At 44.9% G+C, this 22,310-nt stretch overlaps 1 protein-coding gene and 1 long non-coding RNA gene across 3 annotated transcripts in view; one reads left to right on the forward strand and one right to left on the reverse strand.

The window, feature by feature from the left end:
- The window catches only part of LOC142587954 (uncharacterized), a 39,947-nt gene that overhangs the window by 17,258 nt on the left and 379 nt on the right, over window positions 1-22,310 (reverse strand). The window contains exon 2 of the long non-coding RNA XR_012829652.1: window positions 18,925-19,032. This is a non-coding gene — a long non-coding RNA (uncharacterized LOC142587954). The remainder of the gene's footprint in view (window positions 1-18,924; window positions 19,033-22,310) is intronic.
- LOC142587953 (carboxypeptidase inhibitor SmCI-like) lies at window positions 4,722-22,284 on the forward strand. 2 transcript variants are annotated; one of them, XM_075699352.1, is made up of 5 exons: window positions 4,722-4,864; window positions 6,554-6,736; window positions 12,274-12,456; window positions 15,845-16,024; window positions 21,935-22,284. In XM_075699352.1, exons 1-5 carry the CDS (start codon window positions 4,807-4,809, stop codon window positions 22,018-22,020), a joined length of 690 nt encoding a protein of 229 aa, XP_075555467.1. In that variant the 5' UTR covers window positions 4,722-4,806; the 3' UTR covers window positions 22,021-22,284. The 2 variants fall into 2 exon arrangements, with proteins under 2 accessions (XP_075555467.1, XP_075555468.1); XM_075699353.1 differs by lacking the exon at window positions 4,722-4,864 and adding an exon at window positions 4,971-5,200.

The raw sequence follows: 22,310 nt of genomic DNA on the forward strand, positions 1-22,310 counted from the left end.
CGTGTGTGGCGTGCCCTACGGTGTCTTAGCTCAAGCCCACAGAAACGACGCCCTTTCAACGCCCTGGCTCTCTATAAAAACCGTCGTGAGATAGAAGTTGCGGAAAAATTTTCCTGCGAAGGTCGCCGGCGGCACAGTTTTCGTCTTTGACATGACTTTAGGCGATATCCCCGGTCCACGAGATACAAGCATGGACGCTTCATTCTCTATGAAGTAGTTAGAAGCTCCTATGGCGCTCTGTAGGTGTTCGTCTTCACCAAGGCCCGATATCATAACATATACTGCTTTGCGCCACCTAGGTCAAGCAGCACGAAGAGAACTCCTCAGCCTTTTCAATAGTTCATGGCGAGATGGTGTCGTCCCAAAGGAATGGAAACGTAGCCGTCTGATACGGCTACTAAAAACAGGAAAGTCACCGCACGAACTGGCATCTTACCGGCCTATAGCTCTTGCCAGCTGCGTCGAAAAGCTCATGGAACGTATGATCCTCATTCGTCTTGAATGGTACCTTGGACACAACAAAATTTACCCCGACTCAATGGCGGGATTTCGACGAGGCCCTTCATCGATTAATAGTGTCATCGCTCTAGTATCATCTGTACAATAGCAAAAATCTCGGAAACGATTATCAGTAGCACTCTTTCTTGACGTGAAAGACGCTTACGACAACGTTTCCCATCAAACCATTCTAGACGCACTTTTGGCAGTTGAACTAAGAGGGCGAGTAAATCAATGGATGAGAAACTACTTGACACAAAGGTCCTGGTTCGTGCGTACGGAAGATGGTCCGACTACTAACAACTACACATGCCGCGACGTTCCCCCAGGCGGTGTTCTAAGCCCTATTCTTTTCAACCTCGTTCTTCTTGGGCTGGCCAAATCCCTAATCGAAACAGTGAGTGTTTCAATCTACGCCGACGACATCTGCACCTGGACATCAGCGGTCACTCACCTGCAGATTCGCGCAAGGCTACAAAAAGCAGTAACAGAGGCATTTGACTATCTTCACACACAAGGCCTTACCATCTCAACAGAAAAATGTGCGTTAGTCGCTTTTACGCGAAAAGTGATGTCTGGTTATCCAATATGCATCAATGGCCCGCCTGTCTGCTACAAGAGAAATCATCGGTTTTTGGGTGTCATTGTTGACCGGGACCTCTCTTGGAGCCCTCAGTTTGCCCGCTTGCAGAAGAGGCTCACATCTATTGTTCACGTCTTCAAGTTCATCGCCACCAAAACATGGAGATGGTCATTGGGCTCCATGCCACAGATATATCGAGCACTTTTGATCGGATTCCTACGCTATAGCTCTCCCGTGCTTGCTAAGACATGCAATTCAAATCTTCGAGGACTTCAGAGCGCGCAGGCGCCGGCACTACGTGTTTGCCTAGGCCTTCCGCGGGGCGCCTATACAGCAGGAAGCATTACAATGGCTCAAAATCATCCGATCATGACTTACATCAGCACGGACACGCTTAGGGCACATGTTCGTCGTGTTTCACGTATGCAATCAAGCTCTCTTGCCTGCCTGCCAGAACGACGACCACAGGCGTCCTTCTCCAACGAGGTCAGCACCCATTGTGCCTCCCTAACATCGGGCTTCACACCCTCAGCACGTTCAACCACAGCTTTGTGGTGTTTAAAACAACCTAAAGTGCGTCTTACGGTTCCAGGCATAAGAAAAAAGACCAAACTGCCTACCTTGGCCTTGAAACAAGCAGCTCTAGATTGTTTGCACACTTTCTACTTTGACCGAGTCCACATATATAGGGATGGCTCTTCCACCCAGATCAGCTCCACAGGTGCAGTTGTGATACCATCACGATCACTAAGCATCCGATACAAGATTTCTAACTTGACAGCATCGACCGGTTCGGAGCTTGTTGCCCTCCGAGGTGCCGTTGATTATATTAACCACCAATCGGCTAATTGGTGGGCAACATTCTGCGATTCGAAGGCGGCCTTACAATGTCTTCTGTCATCTCTTCGTCGCAGGTCCTGTGAACAACTTGTGCTGGAGATACGATAAATGCACCATCACATGATCGCGAAAGGGCACAACGTCGTGTTTCAGTGGCTGCCTGGCCATTGCGGTATCTCCGGCAACGACGTCGCGGACGAAGCTGCTAAGAAAGCACACGAAGGAGCAACCCTTGTTGCTGCACCTTTATCGCGTACTGACGCAGCCCAACACTTAGGCAAGCTAGCGCACCGTATGGCATTGGAGGAGTGGCACAGACCTGAATTCACTCAACATCGATTGTATTCCCTCGATATATCTATGCAACTGCGGCTGTTACCAGGGCTTCCGCTTAATGAGGAAACAATGCTGTGCCGCTTACGCTTGCGCGTCGCATTCACCAATACGTATACGTTTTTGATTGGAATGGCTGATAGCGCCGAGTGCAATGCCTGCGGTGTCGAGGAAACTATAGCCCATCTACTGTGCTACTGCCCATTTTTGAATATGAAAGACAAGATCTCTGCACAGCTCTCAGCCAGTTAGATAGAAAACTGTTCACCTTGAACAAGATCTTGGGACCATGGCCTCGCATATCGCAGCTACAAAACGCCACAAAGGCGCTGCTGCGATATTTGAAAGCTACAGGATTGAGCCAGCGTTTGTGCTCCGGACTGAGTGACCGAACGATATCGCCAGTGGACTTTCTCTTCTTCTTTTAATCTTTCCGTCCCCTTTTCCCATTCCCCAGTGTAGGGTAGCCAACCGGGCTCAGTCCTGATCAACCTCCTTTCCTTTCATTTATAATTTGCTCTCCCTCTTCGCAATAACGAAACTTTTCAGTCTTCCTTTTCCCCCCGTGTTGTTCGCTAGTGGAGTAACCTAGATGCATCTAGAACTAACACAGTATCGCAGACTGGTTTTCTTAAGGTGTTAGAAGATGAAATAAGTAGTTAGGAAAAAATAGTTCTTATGCACATATCATCGTCAGAATTTTCATCTTCAGAACTATAGCTAAGCATTTACCTCCTCTGTTTCTTTCTTTGTTTTTATAACATTGTACTAATGTTTACGTACATGTAACCTGAAGTGTACTATTTCTGTGAGTTTGTCTTGTTATTCCAAAACAGCACTTATTTTCAGACTTTCAGGCCACATATTTAAACAAATAAAACAATTTAACGAACATACATAATGACATTTTATTATTTCCCTTTAATTCAGTTGCAGTTCTCAGCTTGCGACGAATTCTTTTTTTTTAACAAAGCATCCTCTACCGAAGCCAGCACTGAAGTTGGGAAGCTCGCCCAGGCAAGTCTAGATGTATGCAAAGGGGAGCTCTCCGGAATGGCCGAGGAGAGGACCTAGTCTGTGACAACTCCGAACTTGTATTAGTAATCGCTTTCTTGCCCATTTTATAATTATCACACTTAAATAGCGTATGAGTATGTCCTATTTTTTTTTCTTCCTGAGATTTCTAGGTTACTCTCATGCGCATTAAATTACATTCCTGCGAATGGAATGAAGTAAATAACTTTCATCGTTATGGGGCCCTAAAACGTAAAACTGTTCCAATGTTTTTATTTCAATGTCCTGACGTCAAATTTGCGTAACCGCCGACGCAAGCATCGGGCGGTCACACACAGGGTTGTCTGAACAAACCAATCAAGTGCTCCCCTCATTCATAGGAGGTCACCTTTGTTTGCTTGAATAACATTGCCTGCACTTAGCGGCTTGTCTTATCTAATTGACTCACAAGAGGAGAGGAGCATGCTCAAGTGGAGAGAGATTCGATGGGGCTGAGCCACTGCACTGAATATCGATGACCGGATGAAGAGGGTGGTGCCGGCGTCTGCGATTGGTCCACTTTCTTTTACTTAGCTTGCGGTGGCTCGTCGACAATCGCGGCGGCATGCAGCGGAAGCTTAAGAATGACGCTAAAACGGATCGTCAGCAAAGGAGAGTTGGCAGAACGAGGTCGTAAACGTGCCGAAAGTTCCCAAAAACGTTACACAGCCACGTGAAAAGTTTTATTACACGAAATAAACCCATGCTCTCCGGCAGGGGCGAGTAGCCAGTGCCGGAGCGATCAGCGGAAGCCATTTTTATTCATTTCCGAACGGGGCAGCCTACAGCTATTCAGAAGAAAATTCAGTTTTGTTCGGCATATTAATGCATCTGTAACGCGTACACGCCACTTTGACACCGTAAGTTTTTGCGGTTTTGTGGCGTCGCGTGGAAGGGAGGTGAAGTGGGTGCAGCCACAAAATTTTGACCAATAACCGAGGGCTAATGGCAAAAAGGCGTCGAATCAGAAATAACTATTTTTGTTTTGTTCGGTCAAATTATGCATAATCAGTGTGTACAGGTCATATCAGATTGGGAGCTATCGCGGTTTTCGTGACGTCGCGCGACAGACAAGTGAGGGGGGCCCAAAAAGTTTTTGACCAATCGTGGTGGGCTGATTGCAGAATTGGAATAGAAAAGCTTGGTATAGTTTTACGTTGTAACGCTCATGGTTTCTGCAATGTATTCTCATACATTCTCATTCCAATCACGTTTTCACAACGGAAAAAAGTTCGCTATTCATGCGTTACGCAAATGTATGCGAAAAAGTTGCCCAACAATATCGTTTGTTCAACAGAAGTACACGCAACTGCGACCACTTCCTTAAACTCATCAATCTTCCTTAACAATCAATGTTTGCTCAACAAATATAACCAATGTTTCAAGACCACCAATGGGAAGAATACACGTAAGACAATGACCATAACGAATCCGGGGCTGTGTAACGTCTTCGTTTCTTCAAGGTGGCTGCACTCTTCAGATGACGTCGGAACAAACGCATGGCAATGAAGCGTCTATCTGGCCTATACGTTCTCATCGGCGTGGCTTGCGTTCATGGTGTGGTATTGTTAGTTGTTTAATTCAACCGGGCCGTTCAAATACTCATTTTGGAATTGTTTTCACTGGGGCGCACTGCGTTGGTGATTCATTTAAAATCGCCGTTTTTAATACTGACGTTTTTTATTGAGTTAGACGTTGAACTCACCCTTCGTAACTTTGATTTACCGCATTCAAACGCTAGAATGTAAAATTAACTATGCTTGTCATCGCTGCACAAGGTCGTTGCAAGTGCAAACATATCTGTTTTCCTAATTATGCCACTCACTGAGAGTTGACTTGCTGAAGAAAAATGTGAGATTCACGCTTTAAGTCAACTTGGTGTTCGCAAATTTGGTAAGATATTTAGGATTGTTTTTTCCAACCTCTCCTCAACTCCTTCATTTCAGTGTAGTAGAGATTTGCGTTCTCCTAAAAAAGGGAGCTTCAAAACTAAATCTGTTACTTGGAATGTAAGATAAAGAAGGTGCAAAGGTGCATGCGTTCACTTTTGTTTCGTGACTAAGTGCTTTAGAAACCTGATTTATTGTTTTCACCTCATCCTGATGCAAAAAGTAAAGATTGTGCACTTGAGTATGTTCGTGACTGTATCTACTAATGAGTGCGCCCGCCTCTATTATTCGTTAGGTTTCAGCAGCCAGCCGTTCAACCCAATTGCGGCGATCTTTACTGCCTATATTTTTGAAAACAGCTCCTGCGCGTCAAGCTGACGATTTTTAAAATTTATTTAGAAGTTCTTCACTGAACAAACAAAACCATATTCCACAAATAGCGAAAATTATGTTTTACGACCTCCTGCGGCATTTATCACCTGTATGCACCTTGTAAAACACTAAATATTGTGTGACGTGTACGACCGCATCAGCACAGCTGATAACAGGGCGTTCATGAATATTCCATTCACGAGGTATGGATAATGCAAAATGAAAACTTTCAGCTCTATTGCTGGAGTTACGCGAAGAAGCAGTTATCTCTTGGCAATAATTCGTTTCCCTCTTTTCTCGGGGCATTTGTCGCTAAAATGACGTCAAAGCCAAGAGATGTCACTCCTCGTGTTGAAGATGAACACCAGGAGTGAGGGAAACATGCATTCCATGTCTTGAGCCCCTAGTTTGGGAGCTGGTACAAGGATCTGCCGGCTCGAATACCTCTGTACAAATTTCGTCACATGGGTTATCATAGCCTACCCGTTTTATTGCGTTTCAATTTTTTTTATCTACCGACACTAATAGGTTTATGGTACATAGCCATAGTCATTAAAAAAAAGTTGGCTACTGCTGTTCCCTATTTTTAATGATCAAGCGGCAAGCGCGTTCAGGCTAGCTTGTTCTACTAGATCAAAATGCACCAGCCGAGAACGTTTCATTATTAACAGTTATACGATAAATATTTATAACGACTGAGCAGGAAACTACTTATATTGTAGCGCATGTTAGTGCTCCGAATGTGAGCAAGTTGAATTGAACTTTATTTATGAAGAGTAGTGTCGTCTATCAATTGTCAGTAGTTGAGATCCTTCAGCAAATGGAGGCAATCATTTCATCCTCTCACCTTGATCTTATAATTTCGCCGGGCAAAAAAAAATTCATGAAAATCAATAGGCAGTAAATGCTTTCACGTTGAAGGTCCATTCCGCCACGTATTACTTACGGATGTGACTTGTGGGTGGGATTTGGTGCACATTTACAGCCATTCCAGAAACAACGCAATCGATGTGCTGGAAACCACCGGTTCTCGGCAACTGCCCGTCCTTAAAGAACGTTTGGTATTTTCACTATCAGACCAATGCGTGCGTAAAGTACAAGGACAACGAATGCGGCATCGGATACAACCAGTTCATGTCGAAAGAAAAATGTGACGAAGCTTGCCAACGTAAGTGCACGCTCCATTTACGTTTCAATATAGACGAGAAATTTGGGCACTCTAGGCAGGTTCGGCTTCTGCACGTGTTTTCTAACCACTTGCCTCCTTCGATCATAGATTGGGGATCTGTGATCACTTGATCAGTAAGCAACACAAACGATAGCGGTAGGTCTGCATGAACTGCAAGTTAAACAGTTTTTGCTTGGGTTCTGTGTCGTTCTGGTCAAAAATGACTATATATAAATATATATCCCATATGTTGCGATCTTGACTCGTTACCAGTGAGAACAAAGAGACAATTTGATACTTGGGCCTGCATGAGGTTTACGCCGTGCGATCGGAAAACCTGCATTTCGTGTCATAAAGTTCCACTACTCAATATATAATAGCACAGCCTAAAAAAACAATGTACGAAACAGAGGAATAAGCTGATCAAGGATCTGTGATCACTTGATCAGTAAGCAACACAAACGATAGCGGTAGGTATGCATGAACTGCAAGTTAAACAGTTTTTGCTTCGGTTGTGTGTCGTTCTGGTCAAAAATGTCTATATGTAAATATATATCCCATATGTTGCGATCTTGACTCGTTACCAGTGAGAACAAAGAGACAATTTGATACTTGGGCCTGCATGAGGTTTACGCCGTGCGATCGGAAAACCTGCATTTCGTGTCATAAAGTTCCACTACTCAATATATAATAGCACAGCCTAAAAAAAACAATGTACGAAACAGAGGCATAAGCGGTTGTCTGTTCAAGTATTTTGGATAGTGTTTTATTATTTAGAAGCCTAATCATTCGAGTGAACGTTTTAAAAGCTTTTTCTGCAAGAAATACTCAATATGTTCGACGTTCGTGCATGCGTTATTTCGGTGCGTAATGTCAACTTTTGTGGTGTATGCATTTTACAGTAGTTGCTTTCTGCTACCTATTCCTGGTTTTGACAATGACGCTTCCTTTCGACATTATTCGACTTTCCAATCTTCATCGTACATAAGCGTCCGCTTTGCGATAAATATTCGGTTCTGACTACACCGCTTGTCGTGCGTCCTCGCCGAGTCTTTCTGCACGTCCAATTGCACTGCCTAAATCAGCTTTGAATCTACTCCAATACGTCAACCGGTTTGTCCTTTTTTTTGCTTGAACCACAGGGGCTCTACAGCTGCCCTGATTTAGCACCAGCGTTCTATAGCCTGGGTACGTACGCGCTATTCAGTATCCACGTGACTATAGACGGTGCACATAGCTGAAGTCATTAGACTACTTCAAGCGTTGAAAGGCCTGCCTTTGTCTAGATTATTCATACTTTCAGTATATTTCTACAGGATAAACTCCAAGTTTTCTTTCGCCGTTAAGAAGGCACACAGGGTTCTGGCGACAGCTTGTACATCTTTATCCGATCTCTACAAAATGGCACAAGCGTTTCCTGGCGCGGCTATTGCTAAAGGCCGTATAAGACAGCAACCATTTAGGTAGTACTAACTTTAAGCTAAGTACGCTGGTTGTAAGGCCTTACCGAGCGAGTCGGCACATTCGTTTGATATTTACTAAATTTTAAAAATTTTGTTTATTGAGTACAGTCATAAATAAAAACGCATGATGAAAATGTGAACGCTGTCAACACTAGCGAGGTCAGGCGATACATCATGGCAGTGTTCCATGGATTGAACATATAAAAAGATATTTCAAGAGTGGACTCACGAAACGAAAATCGTGTTCTTTAATTCTACAGCCAATTCTGGAGATGTTATCATCGTGGTTTAATCTACATCTCTTATTAAAAATATTGAATTTTGTACAAGAATTTCAACCTCATGTTTTAACTGTAAGGTTTCTTTGCCTGCAATTTTACGGTTTGGCCTGGATCGGTCCGGTTGTTGCTCGTGTTCTCGCCGAGTAGATTCGCATTCGCGTGAAAACATCGAAATGCTTTCGGCTGCGGGATTAAAACCATCGCATCCGACTGCAACAGCCCGATGCCATAACCATTTGTCCATGATTGAAATATTTTTCCTTTCATACATGGAAAGCCACACGTGGAAACCGCACAAACAAAAATTAAAAATCGCAAGATCTCACACGAGAATACTTTAAAAACAGACAAGCGTACGAATGCCATTAGGAATCTCGATCAAATCTAGCGGCTGCTCTAGAACAGCATACACATTTCTTACATGGCGTGCAGGCTCACAAAAGAAAGGATCTTGCATATCTTGGGTTTTCATCACGCCTATAGTACATTCTGCTTCAAAAAAGGCTAAACAAGCCATGAAGTATACGATCGTCTCATAAGGCAGGTCAGCGGGATTCACAAATGCCAAAGTGTGAATCGTGTGTGGTTATGTCTATATCTTTCATAGGTGTCCTATGTAGGATTTCTCGAAAAAAGTCAGCGTCCCGATAATGAACAAAACAGTGATCAATTGTTTACCTGACGGACTTGTATGAATGAGCCGTATGCGTGGTCTCGGGGGGGAGGTATTTCGCCTGGCTAACGCCCTTAAAGTAAACAAAGAACATGGCGGCGCTGCGTTGTCTTATGGGCGTGTATCTGGGCTGGCTAGCGTTCGTAAAGTAAACAACAAAGATGGTGGCACTGCGTAGTCTCATAGGGAGTATCTCGGCTGGCTAACGTCCATAAAGCGGACAAAAAAGATGGCGGTGCTGCGTGGTCTCGTAGAGGGGTATCGGGGCTGGCTAACGTCCGTAAAGTGAACAAAAAAGATAGTCACACTGCGTGGTCTCATAGGGGAGTATCTCGGTTGGCAGACGTACGTAAAGTGAACAAAGAAAGATAGCGGTGCTGCGTGGTCTCATAGGGGCTATCTGGGCTGGCTAACGTCTGTAATGTGGACAAAAAAGATGGCTGCGCTGCTTGGTCTCACAGGGGGGTATCTGGGCTGGCAAACGTCCATAAAGTGAACAAAAAAGATGGTGGCACTGCGTGGTCTCGTGGGAGGGGGGGGGGGTATCTGGACTGGCTAACGTCCGTAAAGTGAATAAAAAAGATGGCTGCGCTGCTTGGTCTCATAGCGGGGTATCTGGGATGGCTAACGTCCGTAAAGCGAACAAAATAGATGGTGGCACTGCGTGGTCTCATAGGAAGTTTCTCGGCTGGCTAACGTCCGTAAAGTGAATAAAAAAGTTGATGGCACGGCGTTGTCTCATAGAGGGTATCTCGGCTGGCAAACGTCCATAAAGTGAACAAAAAAGATGGTGGCACTGCGTGGTCTCATAGGGGGTATGTCGGCTGGCTAACATCTGTAAAGCGGACAGAAATGATGGCTGCGCTGCGTGGTCTCCCAGGGTGTTCTGGGCTGGCTAACGTCCCTAAAGTGAACCAAAAGGATGGCGGCACTGCGTGATTTCGTAGTGGGGGCGAGGAATCTGGGTTGGCCAACGTGTTCAAAGTGGACGAAAAAGCTAACGAGACATAGTACAGCTCATAAAAAAGAAAGGACGCGCGATTGCACCACGCGCCGCACCTGCGCAGTGGGCGAGTGCACCCGCGTTGGACGCCGTTGCTGGCAGGTGCGTCTGCCGTCGTCTGCCCTCAATGAAACGGCGCGGCAGTTGTGGCGGTAAAACAGGAGGGTGGTGGTCGTGGTTGCAGCGGCGGTGTGTAACAACCGGATTGTACTACATTGCAGAGGTAGACCATTGCAACAGTTGCAACTCCAACAAAAACGAGGAAAATGCGAAAACCACGCATTGTGCGCACAGCCTAAGAACAAGCCGAGTACGAGGAGAGATGTTAGCAGCAGAAAAGATTACGTTTTAGATTACAGATATATATGCTAAAGTAATGGCTACGAAATCTGTGCCATGATATTTAACGCCTGTTAGCTGGGCAGCCATGGCCAAATATAGAAAATGTAGCATCCCTTAATTGCATGTGTTGCTGTGCCGCTCACAGACAGAGGGACAGAGGAAGAGGGAGAGAGAGGGAGAGAGAGAGAGAGCTGGTACTCTTCTAGGATTAACAAACAGCGCTGCCGGCGGAGCCTACCAACATAGATAACCTTACGCTGGTTTATTCCTTCAGTAAACACAAAGCGTAAAATGTCGTACAACAATCTCTTCGGGTAGCAGCAGTGACCCGTCAACCGCACCAAAATTCTGATGATGATACCTTCACGGGACACACATATTCACTTTTCTATAGATAGGACGCCCAGAGTCAACATGTCGCGTTTTTCTCTTGTCCTCGTGGCTGAAAAATTCGCGGTGGGCAGCTGTGGTAGCAGTGCCTCCCGATACGAAGCAGTGATGTGGCAGAAGCGAAGCGGTAGGGAGGGGCGGGGGGGGGGGGGGCATAGCGTGCTGTCACATCAACTCCCCTGCGTAGTATGCATGCATACGGGTTGATAGAAATTCGTGAATCACATCCGACATCCATAAGAGCTTATCTATGTAGCGAAGGGCGGTCGCACAAGTTGTCGACGCCTTAGGGGGCACTGTGGATGTGCGGCCATCGGAGTAAATATTTGCCAGTCGATGAAAACGCGAACGTCGCTCTCTGATGCGCAGAGTGTAGGCCTCGTCGTCCCGATGGACCACCCGGTAGGGTCCAGTGTAGCGCGGCTGGGAAAAAAGCAAGGATGCCCGTATACTAAAGAAAGGCGGGCCTACATGTTGTGAACTTCTTGAAAACCAAGGGCGATGGCTCAGCGAGACTGCCGGGGGTGACGTACCGTAGTTGGTCATGGTGCCTTGAAGCGGGCCCCGGAATCGCTGGGGTTCGCTGTGACCGGGTAAAACGTTGGTGACGATAATTCTACGGGAAGGCATAGTGTTTCCCCGTAGACGACGCCTGCAGGTGTCGCCTGATCGTTTGTCGCCTGAGGTGGCAGGCTGACCTCGGGCGAAGGCTAGGAGAGCCTCGAGCCAGGTTTGGTCGAATTGGACATGGCGGCTTGAAGATAGCGACCTCTGGTCGCTATCTTGTACGCGTGTGAGAAGCCGACGTTCGGTTTCGGCTCACGTGATTTGCATAGATTAGTTTACGCCATGATATCGGCGTGGCCTGGACAATTGTGTGATGTCAAACCGAACATCGGCTTTTCGAACGCGTGCAAAATAGCGGCCCAGCAGGTGAAAACGTTCGCTCACCTTGTTGGCTCAAGGATGGTGACTGGTGGGCCTGAATCGCTCATAACCAATAAAGGGGTCTCGGATTTTGAAACGTTCAGATTCGAACTGCCGTCCTAGATAGGTTGTGGCGTGACGAAGCGGTGCGAAACACGATGTGCTGCCGGCGACCAAAGTTGACGCAACGTCTTTTGCGGTGAAGCTTTTGAGGAGCCAGACTACGAGCCCTCGAGCTAAGCCTTCTGAGCAGTTGCACTATGCCCCGAGTTACGAACTGGCATGCCGAGTGTATATATATATATATATATATATATATATATATATATATATATATATATATTTATGTGTGTGTGTGTATGTCTCAGCACTAATTTTGGTATTTCCATTGAACTACTACAATTAGGTATTTATTAACCTCAAAATGTCCTAGACTTTAATGAGAAGCTTCTTTTCAGGCCCGAAAGGACAGAAGCAAGAGTTGTGTTTAAGGAACACGATTACTGGCAGCTGTCAACCAAAAACGCGTGCTTGGTATCATGATCCTCAAGATGGCTTCTGTAAAATGTTCAACCACGGTGAATGCGGAAGAGGTGCAAACCATTTCGCAACAGAGCAGAAATGCCTCGAGACTTGCAAACGTAAGTGATAATTTTTCTGGCAACGCTACATAACTAACACACTGTAGCCCAACCACGCAAATAGTTCCAATTATGTAGTTACCGCACGAATACTTTCATTATTTCATATTGTAAGCAATGCAAAGAAACTGGGACGCGGTTCTATTTGCTCTTTTTATAATTTTAGGCGTTTAACAATATTTACTCTTTAACATCGCCAACTGTTCAAGGCGTCACTACACACAATTTATCGGAACCTTGATGTGACTCACAAAAATTTTGAATACGTGTTGTGAAACGTTTTGTCTCTCATGACGCAAAATGCAATCTAACAACAGGCACAGCATAATATTGAGCATTCAAAACTTACAGTCATCCGGAACAGGTCATAATACTGTAACACGTGTAAACATTCTCTTAAAAATCAGTTAATCCAAACAGCACACTTGCGGGGGGTGCTGTTGAGAGGCTGTTGTTTATGCACTAAGATTCTGATGAGTCGTGAGAACTTATCGCAGATCATATAATACTGGTGTGGTTGGGTTTGTTTTCCTTCGGGGTTAGATTAGGGGTTTCATGGCGTCAGTGTGCAGAAATATCATCATGTTGGCCGATCCTGATGATAGTACTGAAAGGGTCCAAGCTCAATAGTACGTAACCCTGTGGGCTCAAAGAGTTCCCAGGCACAAGGGTAACAACAGATGTTTAAAAAAACGGTTTGCACGACTTTTTCAAAAAAGGACTGTTAAATAATTCATGAGCCGTTACACTTTGTGAAGGCGCGTGACCAGCGAAGCTGCTTAGTGCAGGAAATGAAGGTGACTCTGAACCTTGAACAAAGGTAAGAACATATTTATTGTACGGATCTGTGGTTCACGTGATGCTATAGGTACGCACATAGATTCACGTATCACCTCTGTTATTAAATGTATCTGTCACGCAAAGACAATGAATAGCTTATACCCCCGCAAGCGCTGCCTTGGACCCTTTCTGCACTACTACCAGGATCAGCCAACATGAAAATTTCTACACGAACACGCCATGAAATCCCGGGTCGGAGCTATTTAATAAAGCTTCGCTGTGGAAATTCTCGGCAACGACTGCGCGAACGCGCCCGTGCTACTTTCGTAATTGTCGTCTTCTTCCTCAACTGTTTCCGTTTTGCAAAAAACTATCAGCAACAATGGCTCGAGCGTCATCGTCCCCTTGCAGCGCTGGCTCGTTAGCGCCACTCGATGCACACGCGTTCGTCATCGTTGTCTCCATCCACAGATGGCTCCATGGCCTCCCATCATACTAGTGCAGAATTTCACTGCTATTTTTACAATGTTACCGAAAAAATTAACTGGACTTGCTCAAGTTTTTCGCTTTCTGGCTGGTATGAAGTGGGGCCATTTGAGCCTTCGCAACTCTGGCTGCATCAGGCTCTGTACGTCGGCTACATTCGGTATAGCCGGCCTGTTTTATCAGGTATGAGCCCGTCATGTTTGCGTACGCTGGAAAGAGCTCAGGCACAGATGCTGAGAACGTGTCTTGGAGTTCGACGCTGCACCTCACTTTAGGATACAATTGAGGAAGCTCGCGTCGCCGCTACACCCTACACTTGTCTACACCACACTTTATCGACACTTTTCCGAGAGCAATTCTATGCCTAGAATCTCCTTACCGTCATACTTTGCACCTTCTGACGTTCCTCCAAGGTAATGATCAAAATACGGATACGTCTCTGAATTACAGAAATTTCTAGAGAATTGCGACAACCTACTGTGGGCGTCAGACATCTAACACTTCAAGATATGTCAAAATAATATGGCCCATCGGTGAATGTATATAGAGACGGATCGGTCTCGTCGTATCCGTCTGGCGCGGCTTTCGTCGTGCCTTGGCGTCAAGTCATTCGGTGGTTTTATTTGCGAAACAAGACGACACCAACATCCACGGAACTAATGACAACCAGAGGGGCAGTGCACTATATTTTTCAACAGCCTCCTCAAGTATAGACAGCGTTTAGTGACGCGAAGTCAGCTTTGCAGATACTTAGAGTCGTAATGAAGGAAAGCTCTTACAGAGTATTGGCTCTTCAGACTGCCAAGCTATACACACTAATGGAAGAGAATTGCCGCCACATCACATTTCAGTGGGTTCCCAATCACTGTGGTGCGCACTGCAATGAACTGGCCGGTGCCGAAGCGAAGGCACTCGAAGAATCAGAGCCGCTGCTTGCGATTCCTTTTTCAAGAGCGGACGCCAACTGCCTTCTCTCAAGTGTTATCCGAGCAGAGACACTAAAGCCCTGGGACAATCCGGATAATCGCCACAGACGACTCGGAAGATTAAACCCCACCATGAAATTTAGGCTACCACCCAAAATTCAACGCAGCTGTGCCAGCCTCCTGAACAGACTTAGGCTGGGGGTGGCGTGTACGCGTGGGTACGTGCCCCTCACGTGACACACCGAGCCACCAGACTGTGAAATGTGCAATTTAAAAGTGACTATAGGTCATGTGCTATGTGACTGCCCTGAGTACGTGAAAGAGCGTCAAAAGTTGAACAATGTCTTTACGTGCCTCAGTACCCCGTCTCTGTAGGAAGACGGTGTTTTAGGCCCTTGCTCAGACGTTAAATGGAGTTTTAAGGCTATCCGCGCTTCACTTGATATTTTTTTAAAAAAGCATGGGCCTGGAGTGTAGGCAGTTAAGTTGTCCAAACAGCTTATTATATGCTTTACATCTTTCCTCGTCATCGTCGCCCACAATGCTCCTTTTTCGTCCGTCTTCCTTTTTCTCATCCCCTTCCCCCAACGCAGAGTATCCTGCAAAAGGAATGTACCTCAGGCCGACCTAGCCGTATTTCGTACCACTAAACCTTTCTCTCTCACTTCTATTCTGTCATTGTAATGGGAAGCGGCCACGGCGGCCGCATTTCGATGGGGGCGAAATGCGAAAACACCCGTGTGCTTAGATTTAGGTGCACGTTAAAGAACCCCAGGTGGTCAAAATTTCCGGAGTCCTCCACTACGGCGTGCCTCATAATCAGAAAGTGGTTTTGGCACGTAAAACCCCAAATATTATTATTATTATTGTAATGGGAAGCCGCGTTTACTGGAATATAAGCCATTGCTTAAAGGGGTAGGAGCCATCCATCGTGTTAAGTGACGGACACATTTATTAAAAGAGGTAATACGCGTATGTGCCTGCGTGCCTATATCCTCACGACGACCACAGGTCAGGATAGTAAATGTGTTCGTACCTTTGTTCGAAATTCTGTGTCACCTCTGTGTCGTGCGCTAAACCGCTTCGCTGGTCATTCACCTCCCCAGAGTGGAATGGCTCATAATTTTTTTCTCTTTGGTGTGTGATATGATATTACTTTTTACTGATTCACTTTCGATTCCCATTTTATTTTGCAGCACCTGACCAACGAAAAGTTGTGTGCAGCCTGCCTCAAAGCCCAGGAGTGTGCTACTTCGTATTGTATCGCTTCTATTTTGATCACAAAAGGAATAACTGTTTTCTGATTAGAGGAAGGAGTTGTGGCAAAAATGACAACGCTTTCGTTTCGCATGATGACTGCATGAAAAGATGTAGCCGTAAGTGAAAGCAGTTGCTTTTTCTGTGCAGTCTAATTTCGCGGACACCACAAAAAGCCCCTGTATAAATGTTTCACCCACCTGTGCAATATCACACATAATGCAACGGGGCTTAAGTTAAACTAAGGATTGGGTGTTACGGTTTTGTTTTTTGTTAGTGAGTGCCAGAGACCATAAGAAAATGGTTTGACAGGCGTTTAAATTGTTAGCAAAGAGTAATAATGGTCCTTGCAAAAATTTTTCAATAGCAATTTTTAGTTGGCTCTCGGAATACATAGTTTCCAACCATATATGGTGCCTGATAACAGAAAAACAAGAACACTGATACTCAATTTGTCAAGGTAGAAAAATAAGTTCACATAACTAACGCTGTTATGCATAACTTATAATTAAGTTATATTGTTTAATTTAATATTTTACTACAAGTTGACTTCATTTGCTCAGTTTTTATCTCCAACAGCAAAAATATTGCTCTCTAATCTAAGGCACACTCATCTCCTCTCCTGACAAATGTTTGTGTCCAGGTTCTCTTATATGTGTCATATTATGTTTTCCCTATTTATTCAATGAATATCTTCTTCACCTGCCTTCTACGCCCTAAAGCAAGCTGTATGACTGCAATTTCTGGTGTTGTACAACGTATTTGAACCCATTAACCAATTACAAAAAAGATTTGTCAAGTGGTAAACTAATGGAACAGGTTTATACTACACTTTGAGAATGCAGAAATTAAGAGAATGTATCTTGTTGTCGATGTCAAATAGAATTAGTCTCTTTCTATTATTAAGTGGGTACAGAGTTTAAATAAGTACAGAGAAAAGAGTGACAATGTAGATATGACCCCACGTTAGCATCCTTAAACGTCACCCTCACTCCACCACCCCACTTCTCATTTTCATAACGCTGGGATAAGAATAGGGGCAATTTAGACTTGCGTAAATATAGCCTTGGTTGCAGGTGACCCTAATTTTACCAGGCTGCTTGCATGGAATCGTACGTTTGTTCAGAAGCCATTACCGTACTGCCAACCTCGTACATTTCGTTTCGCTTATCGCTCTCCGTTAAAACCGCTTAACGGACAGAATGGTCGGCGCTTATTTTTCATCTTTCTGGCTAGTTTGAACCAAAACCGCTTAAGTTCATAGACATACTCTATCGCCCAAAACGATTGCACAACAGGGTATGCTTCAAGTTTTTTTTTTTAATTCATGTGTGAGTTGTCACGAAGTCCGTACTCAATATATTAAAGAATCCGAGGGCACCTAAGCGGTTCTTATGAGTAATGAATGCGAAAGCATTATTGTGAAATTGAATGCCGCTGAGCTGCCGTTTGAGCTTTCCGCTGCCATTGCCGTACCACAGCGGTGCGTACTACACGAACCAGCGAGGAGCCGCCGCTGGCGGTGCCAACGCCGCGGCAGCAGGGGCCACCAAGGGCGGCCGACGAGCGCAGCAGCTAAGCCGAGAAGGCGTGAGACGGAGAGATACGGACCCCTGCGCCGGCTTTGGAGAGCGAGAATGTTGCAACCGCAAGTGCGCGTCACGTGACAACTCCTCCCCCCCCCCCGATGACGTACCCATATCGCCCTGCGGAATGGCGTTGCTGAGTCGTCTCTGTCGAGACGCGCTGTTGGCGTGGCGTCGCGGTCATGCGCTCTCCCCTCCCACAACACCCTTTTGCGTGCTCTGCTCCGTGAAGGCGCCCTCGTGATGTGGCGTCACAGCCGATGGGAATTTAGGCGCCCTTTCGCTGCCACAGACGCCGACTTTTCCGCTCAATGCGCCATTTGATGCTTTGGTATCACTATCCGCTAGGCATCGAAGTGATCGATCAAAAAAGCACTCACCTTCCATATGAGCGATAAGAATAAGGAAAGTCAACAGAATAGTTCCTTGTTAGTTGCAACTATCAAAAGCAAGCATATAATGACACACGGTAAAATATTAGGAAACCAAAGGAATAACATTTCTAATTCACTTGTACAGAAGAAGTCGCTGCTTGCCCCCAAAGGTGATGCATCGATTTCGATAGTGCTTCAAGTATCACTGTGCTGTGCGATGACAGTATTCGGTGACAGTGACCGATTGTGATTGTGTGTCTATGCTCCTTTCTTTCCTTCTCTCTACTTTGTTACCACTTTACCTCCCCTCCCCTCTCTCCCCAGCGTAGGGTAGCAAACCGGATCTTTTTCTCTGGTTAACCTCTCTGCCTCCCCTTTCCTCTCTCTCTCTCTCTCGATAGCGAATTTTTGACCCGTATGCGAAGTAGGTTTATCGGCCTTATACACTAGTAGACATTCGCTACTAAATTACTAAGCATGTCGTCAGGCGCACACAGGCAAACATGATCACATCTCATTCGATGACGCAGAGACTCACTGTCAAATCACTGGAGGTAAGAGAGTCGTCAGCGGAAACCGAATTCGCCTTGGGCCTTCCGCTCTATTTAACGCGAACTAAGAGGCGATAACACAGCGCACACGAGACCATCAGCCGTCGGTGCTCCTCGACTTTGTACCGATCGCAGATCGCTTTCAACTTAGGACTCACACTGCCGCGCTCAGCCGCGCCATACGCAGCCGCGCCAAGAGTAGGACGCCTTCCCTTCCTCCAGTGCGTTGCGCGCGATGCAAGACGGCACGCTTCCTCTGCGCCTTCCTCCCTTGCGCGCGCGAGATCAAGCCATCATTCTAGGCTCACCGTTGCATGCTTTCGCTCGCACCAAGCGCGCACGGCATGTGACCACGGTGTTATCGCACTTGGACTTTTTAGGGAACGCTTTATCTTGTTAGGTACATTATAAGGCGACGTCGATGCCGAAAATGCGCCTGGAGCGTCCATATAGTTGCTACAGCAATATTAATACAAATAAAGTGGACGTGTACGCAGCGGCAACATACCTAGGGATGGAGCCGAACTCGCATCTTTTCCTTTGCGCCAGCAGGGGTGTTGCAAGTCTGCGCTCGCGTGTCTTAGCCTCTTCTTTGTCCTCGCCTTGTGCGCAAAATCTGCATTCAGGACTCTACCATTAGGCTGCCGAGGCTACACTCCTCCTTTCAACTTTCCTGTGTATTTGCAGAGGTGTAAACGATCACTTCTGATTGTCTTTGCCCGTGCAACTCCAATCCATAACGGCGAATGTGAACACACGTTCAAAATGTCTTGATTTCGGCCACACTCATTCGAGAACTTCAAGAATGCTCACATATATGAAAGAGTGTTAGAGAAGTCACCATTCGCTTTTATTTTGTAATTTTATTGTTTTAACTTTGTAATATTTTCTCACCACAGGTTCATATTTTATCTTAGTTGCAGCGACTGTAAGCTTGTGATGCTTTGAAAAATATAATTCGAGGAAGGAATCAAACAGGGCTTTGTTTTCTTACCTGGACAATCAATCATTTTTTTTAAAAATGCAGTGGTCGTCATGTGTAAGAAAAACTATAGCTTAGGGCTACAATTTATATATTACGTTTACGACCAACAAGCACAACGCACTTTCCCGTAACATATGCCACTGTTTATACTCTATAACATCGCGGCATGTACACAGTTTGATACAGTACGTCGTTTGGTACTGCAGTTCTCATTAAAATGAATTTGTAAAGAACTATACTTCGCTGCCTACAAAATTAGCGGAGCAAATCAAAATATGATTAGACTCAAACTTTCCGCCATCAATGAACAAGTTCAATATTATTACCACTCCGACCACCTGCTCTCCATCACATCCATGAACGAGCGGATCCAGAAGAACGAAGAAATAACCAGCTCTTAAGCTCCATAAAGCGCGAAGCTGTCACTGCGATTGGGTCTGAAGACAACATCTGCTGAAAACGTCTGCGCCCGTCGTATCTGATTGAAGGCATCAGCATCCATATAGTTGATGTGGTCGGCGCGCGGAAATTTAAACCATATATTTACTCCAGAATATTTAATTTGAGAGCGGCACATTTAAGTAGTCCTGCATTCTCCAACCACCAACCCCAGTGAGCATATGGGGCCAACGTAGGATGCGAGACTATCGCAAAGATTGCCGGGATACCAAAAACAATTGTTCAAGCAGTAGCAGTTCCGACAATATAACGTGGAGCTCGCCAAGCGTCGTGCCCTATTTATTGCAAAGCGTTAGAGCTCGCTAGAATTCTGCCTGTCATTTTGTGAATTCTGTCAGCATGCGAGATCTCTGCTTCATTAAAGCTATTAGGCTATCCGTACCGGTTGCTCTTCTCTGGTAGTCTCAAGCAGTTGCTCTTCTCCTCCTGCAGGAGAGGAAGAGAAGAAACACTCTATCGTATAGGCTCGTTGAGTATACTTTGCGCAAAATTATCGGTTATTATTTTATGTGGGAACCGCGACAGCAACGTTAGGTATAAGGCAACCCCTCAGATTTATTCATTTTTATTTCGCCCACAGGCTGTATCTAAAAAATGAAAATTTCCAGTGCAATCAGCTTCAGCATTTCAGCTGAACTGTGATTTAATAATTTGTTATTGATGCGCACATTATAGGACAACGTCTAGCTCGGAGGGAAACTGCAGATGTGGCTGCAGATGTCGCTGGGCTTCGTGATGCCTCACATAATTTTACTCTTCCTTCCGTTTTAATTTACACAATTTACTTACAGAACGACTATATATTTGTTGTTACAGTACCCTGTTACCTACAATCAATGATATTTAAGTAGTGTAATCTATAAATAGTTTTTTTAATGAATGAATGAAGTTTGTGCCTTGGCAACACTTTTCGTTTAAAAAGGACGTTGTACGGCGCCGTAATTTACCTAGCTATACTAAAATAAACAGGTGAAATCACTATTTGTGCTTATCATTAACGCTCGCGTGCAAAACAGGTTGAAGAAGGCGTGTCCTCGGCTTACTAATAGCATGTGCCTTGATTTCAGCGATAAGTCCAACCGACACAGGATAAAATTACTATCCTAAAAATTCAAAAAAATTATTTACCAAATAAATCTATGCAGACCATGCCGGTGCGAGGAGCCTAAGGCGAATGACGCATCAGTTTCAATCACAGGAAAGGTCCAAGCGCCTGCTGTGGCCTCCTTGTTACTTCTCACGAAAGTGATATTAGTTATTGCGTCCAATGTCTTTCTGGAGAAAGTTAAAACTGGTGCAACCCCAAAATGCACAACAACTACACAATTTGTTTTAGTTATCACACAATTAACAAAAAAATCAAAGCTATATAATTACTATATTTTGGGCTGGGTGTGTCGCACAATTCGAGAGCGGCACGCAGAACAGAAAGGAAAGTGAAGAAAGCAATAGAACATCAAGGTGCTGCGCTTTCAAGTACTTTTGCTGTGTCTCACTTGTATTCTCTGGCACTATTTTCAGTTAAATAATAATGTTCAACCCTTGGCCACTTTACCTTAACTTCATAGGCTACCGGACTATCAATACATTATTGCAGTATTTGAGAACCTTAACTTTATTACGCTTCTTCATAGTTTAATAAGGAAACATTAAACCCTATTTCTGGTCTTGCAATGCAAATTGCTGCAGTCATTTCTACGGCTATGTTTTGGCAACTCGAGCCATCTGATACTGAACCCTTTGCTTACTATTTGTTGCCTGGAACTTCAAAAGATTGGAAACACCTTCCTGTTGACATTGCTTCCATCAATGATAACACCCTTTTTAAATCTGCCTTAGCTAACAATGTATAATTAGGAGTTACCATGCCTTGCCATGCTTTGTCAGAATATTGTGTACTATGTTTTATTCTCTGCCCACTCCCCTTTGTAATGCTTCGGCCTTGAGGGTAAATAAATAAATAAATAATATTGCCCGCTGTTCCGGTTGTACTGAAAGCACCGTCTTTATTGATACACAATGTTTATTGCCGCTTCAGCTAAAGTTTTTTACACTTCCTTTCTCTCCACTTTAGATCCAAAAACGCCGAAACCCTGCTTCAATTGTGGCACCAAAAATAAAGGCAAGCAAACTAAAGGCCCTGGTGGAGTGAAGGGCTGATGACGACGCTAATAGAGAACTTTTTTCTCACGTTGACCTAATGCACCATATGTTACAGTTGGACCGGGGATTGATAGCGCGAGATAGAATAATTTTGCAATTGCCTGAACACCTGTGCATGGAAACTTGGCGACTCTCTACATTGTCAGTGTGCTTTGTTTCAATCCTTAAGCTGTGCATTAATACACAAATAGTACTGACAGACATCTTTGAGGTTATAAATAAAAGTGGCGGATTAAATACAAGTGTATGAATCCAAGACGAGCGAAGCTTTCTTTCATGTTTACTGC

Source organism: Dermacentor variabilis, chromosome 7 (genome assembly GCF_050947875.1).
Source record: "Dermacentor variabilis isolate Ectoservices chromosome 7, ASM5094787v1, whole genome shotgun sequence".
Lineage (NCBI taxonomy): Eukaryota > Metazoa > Arthropoda > Arachnida > Ixodida > Ixodidae > Dermacentor > Dermacentor variabilis.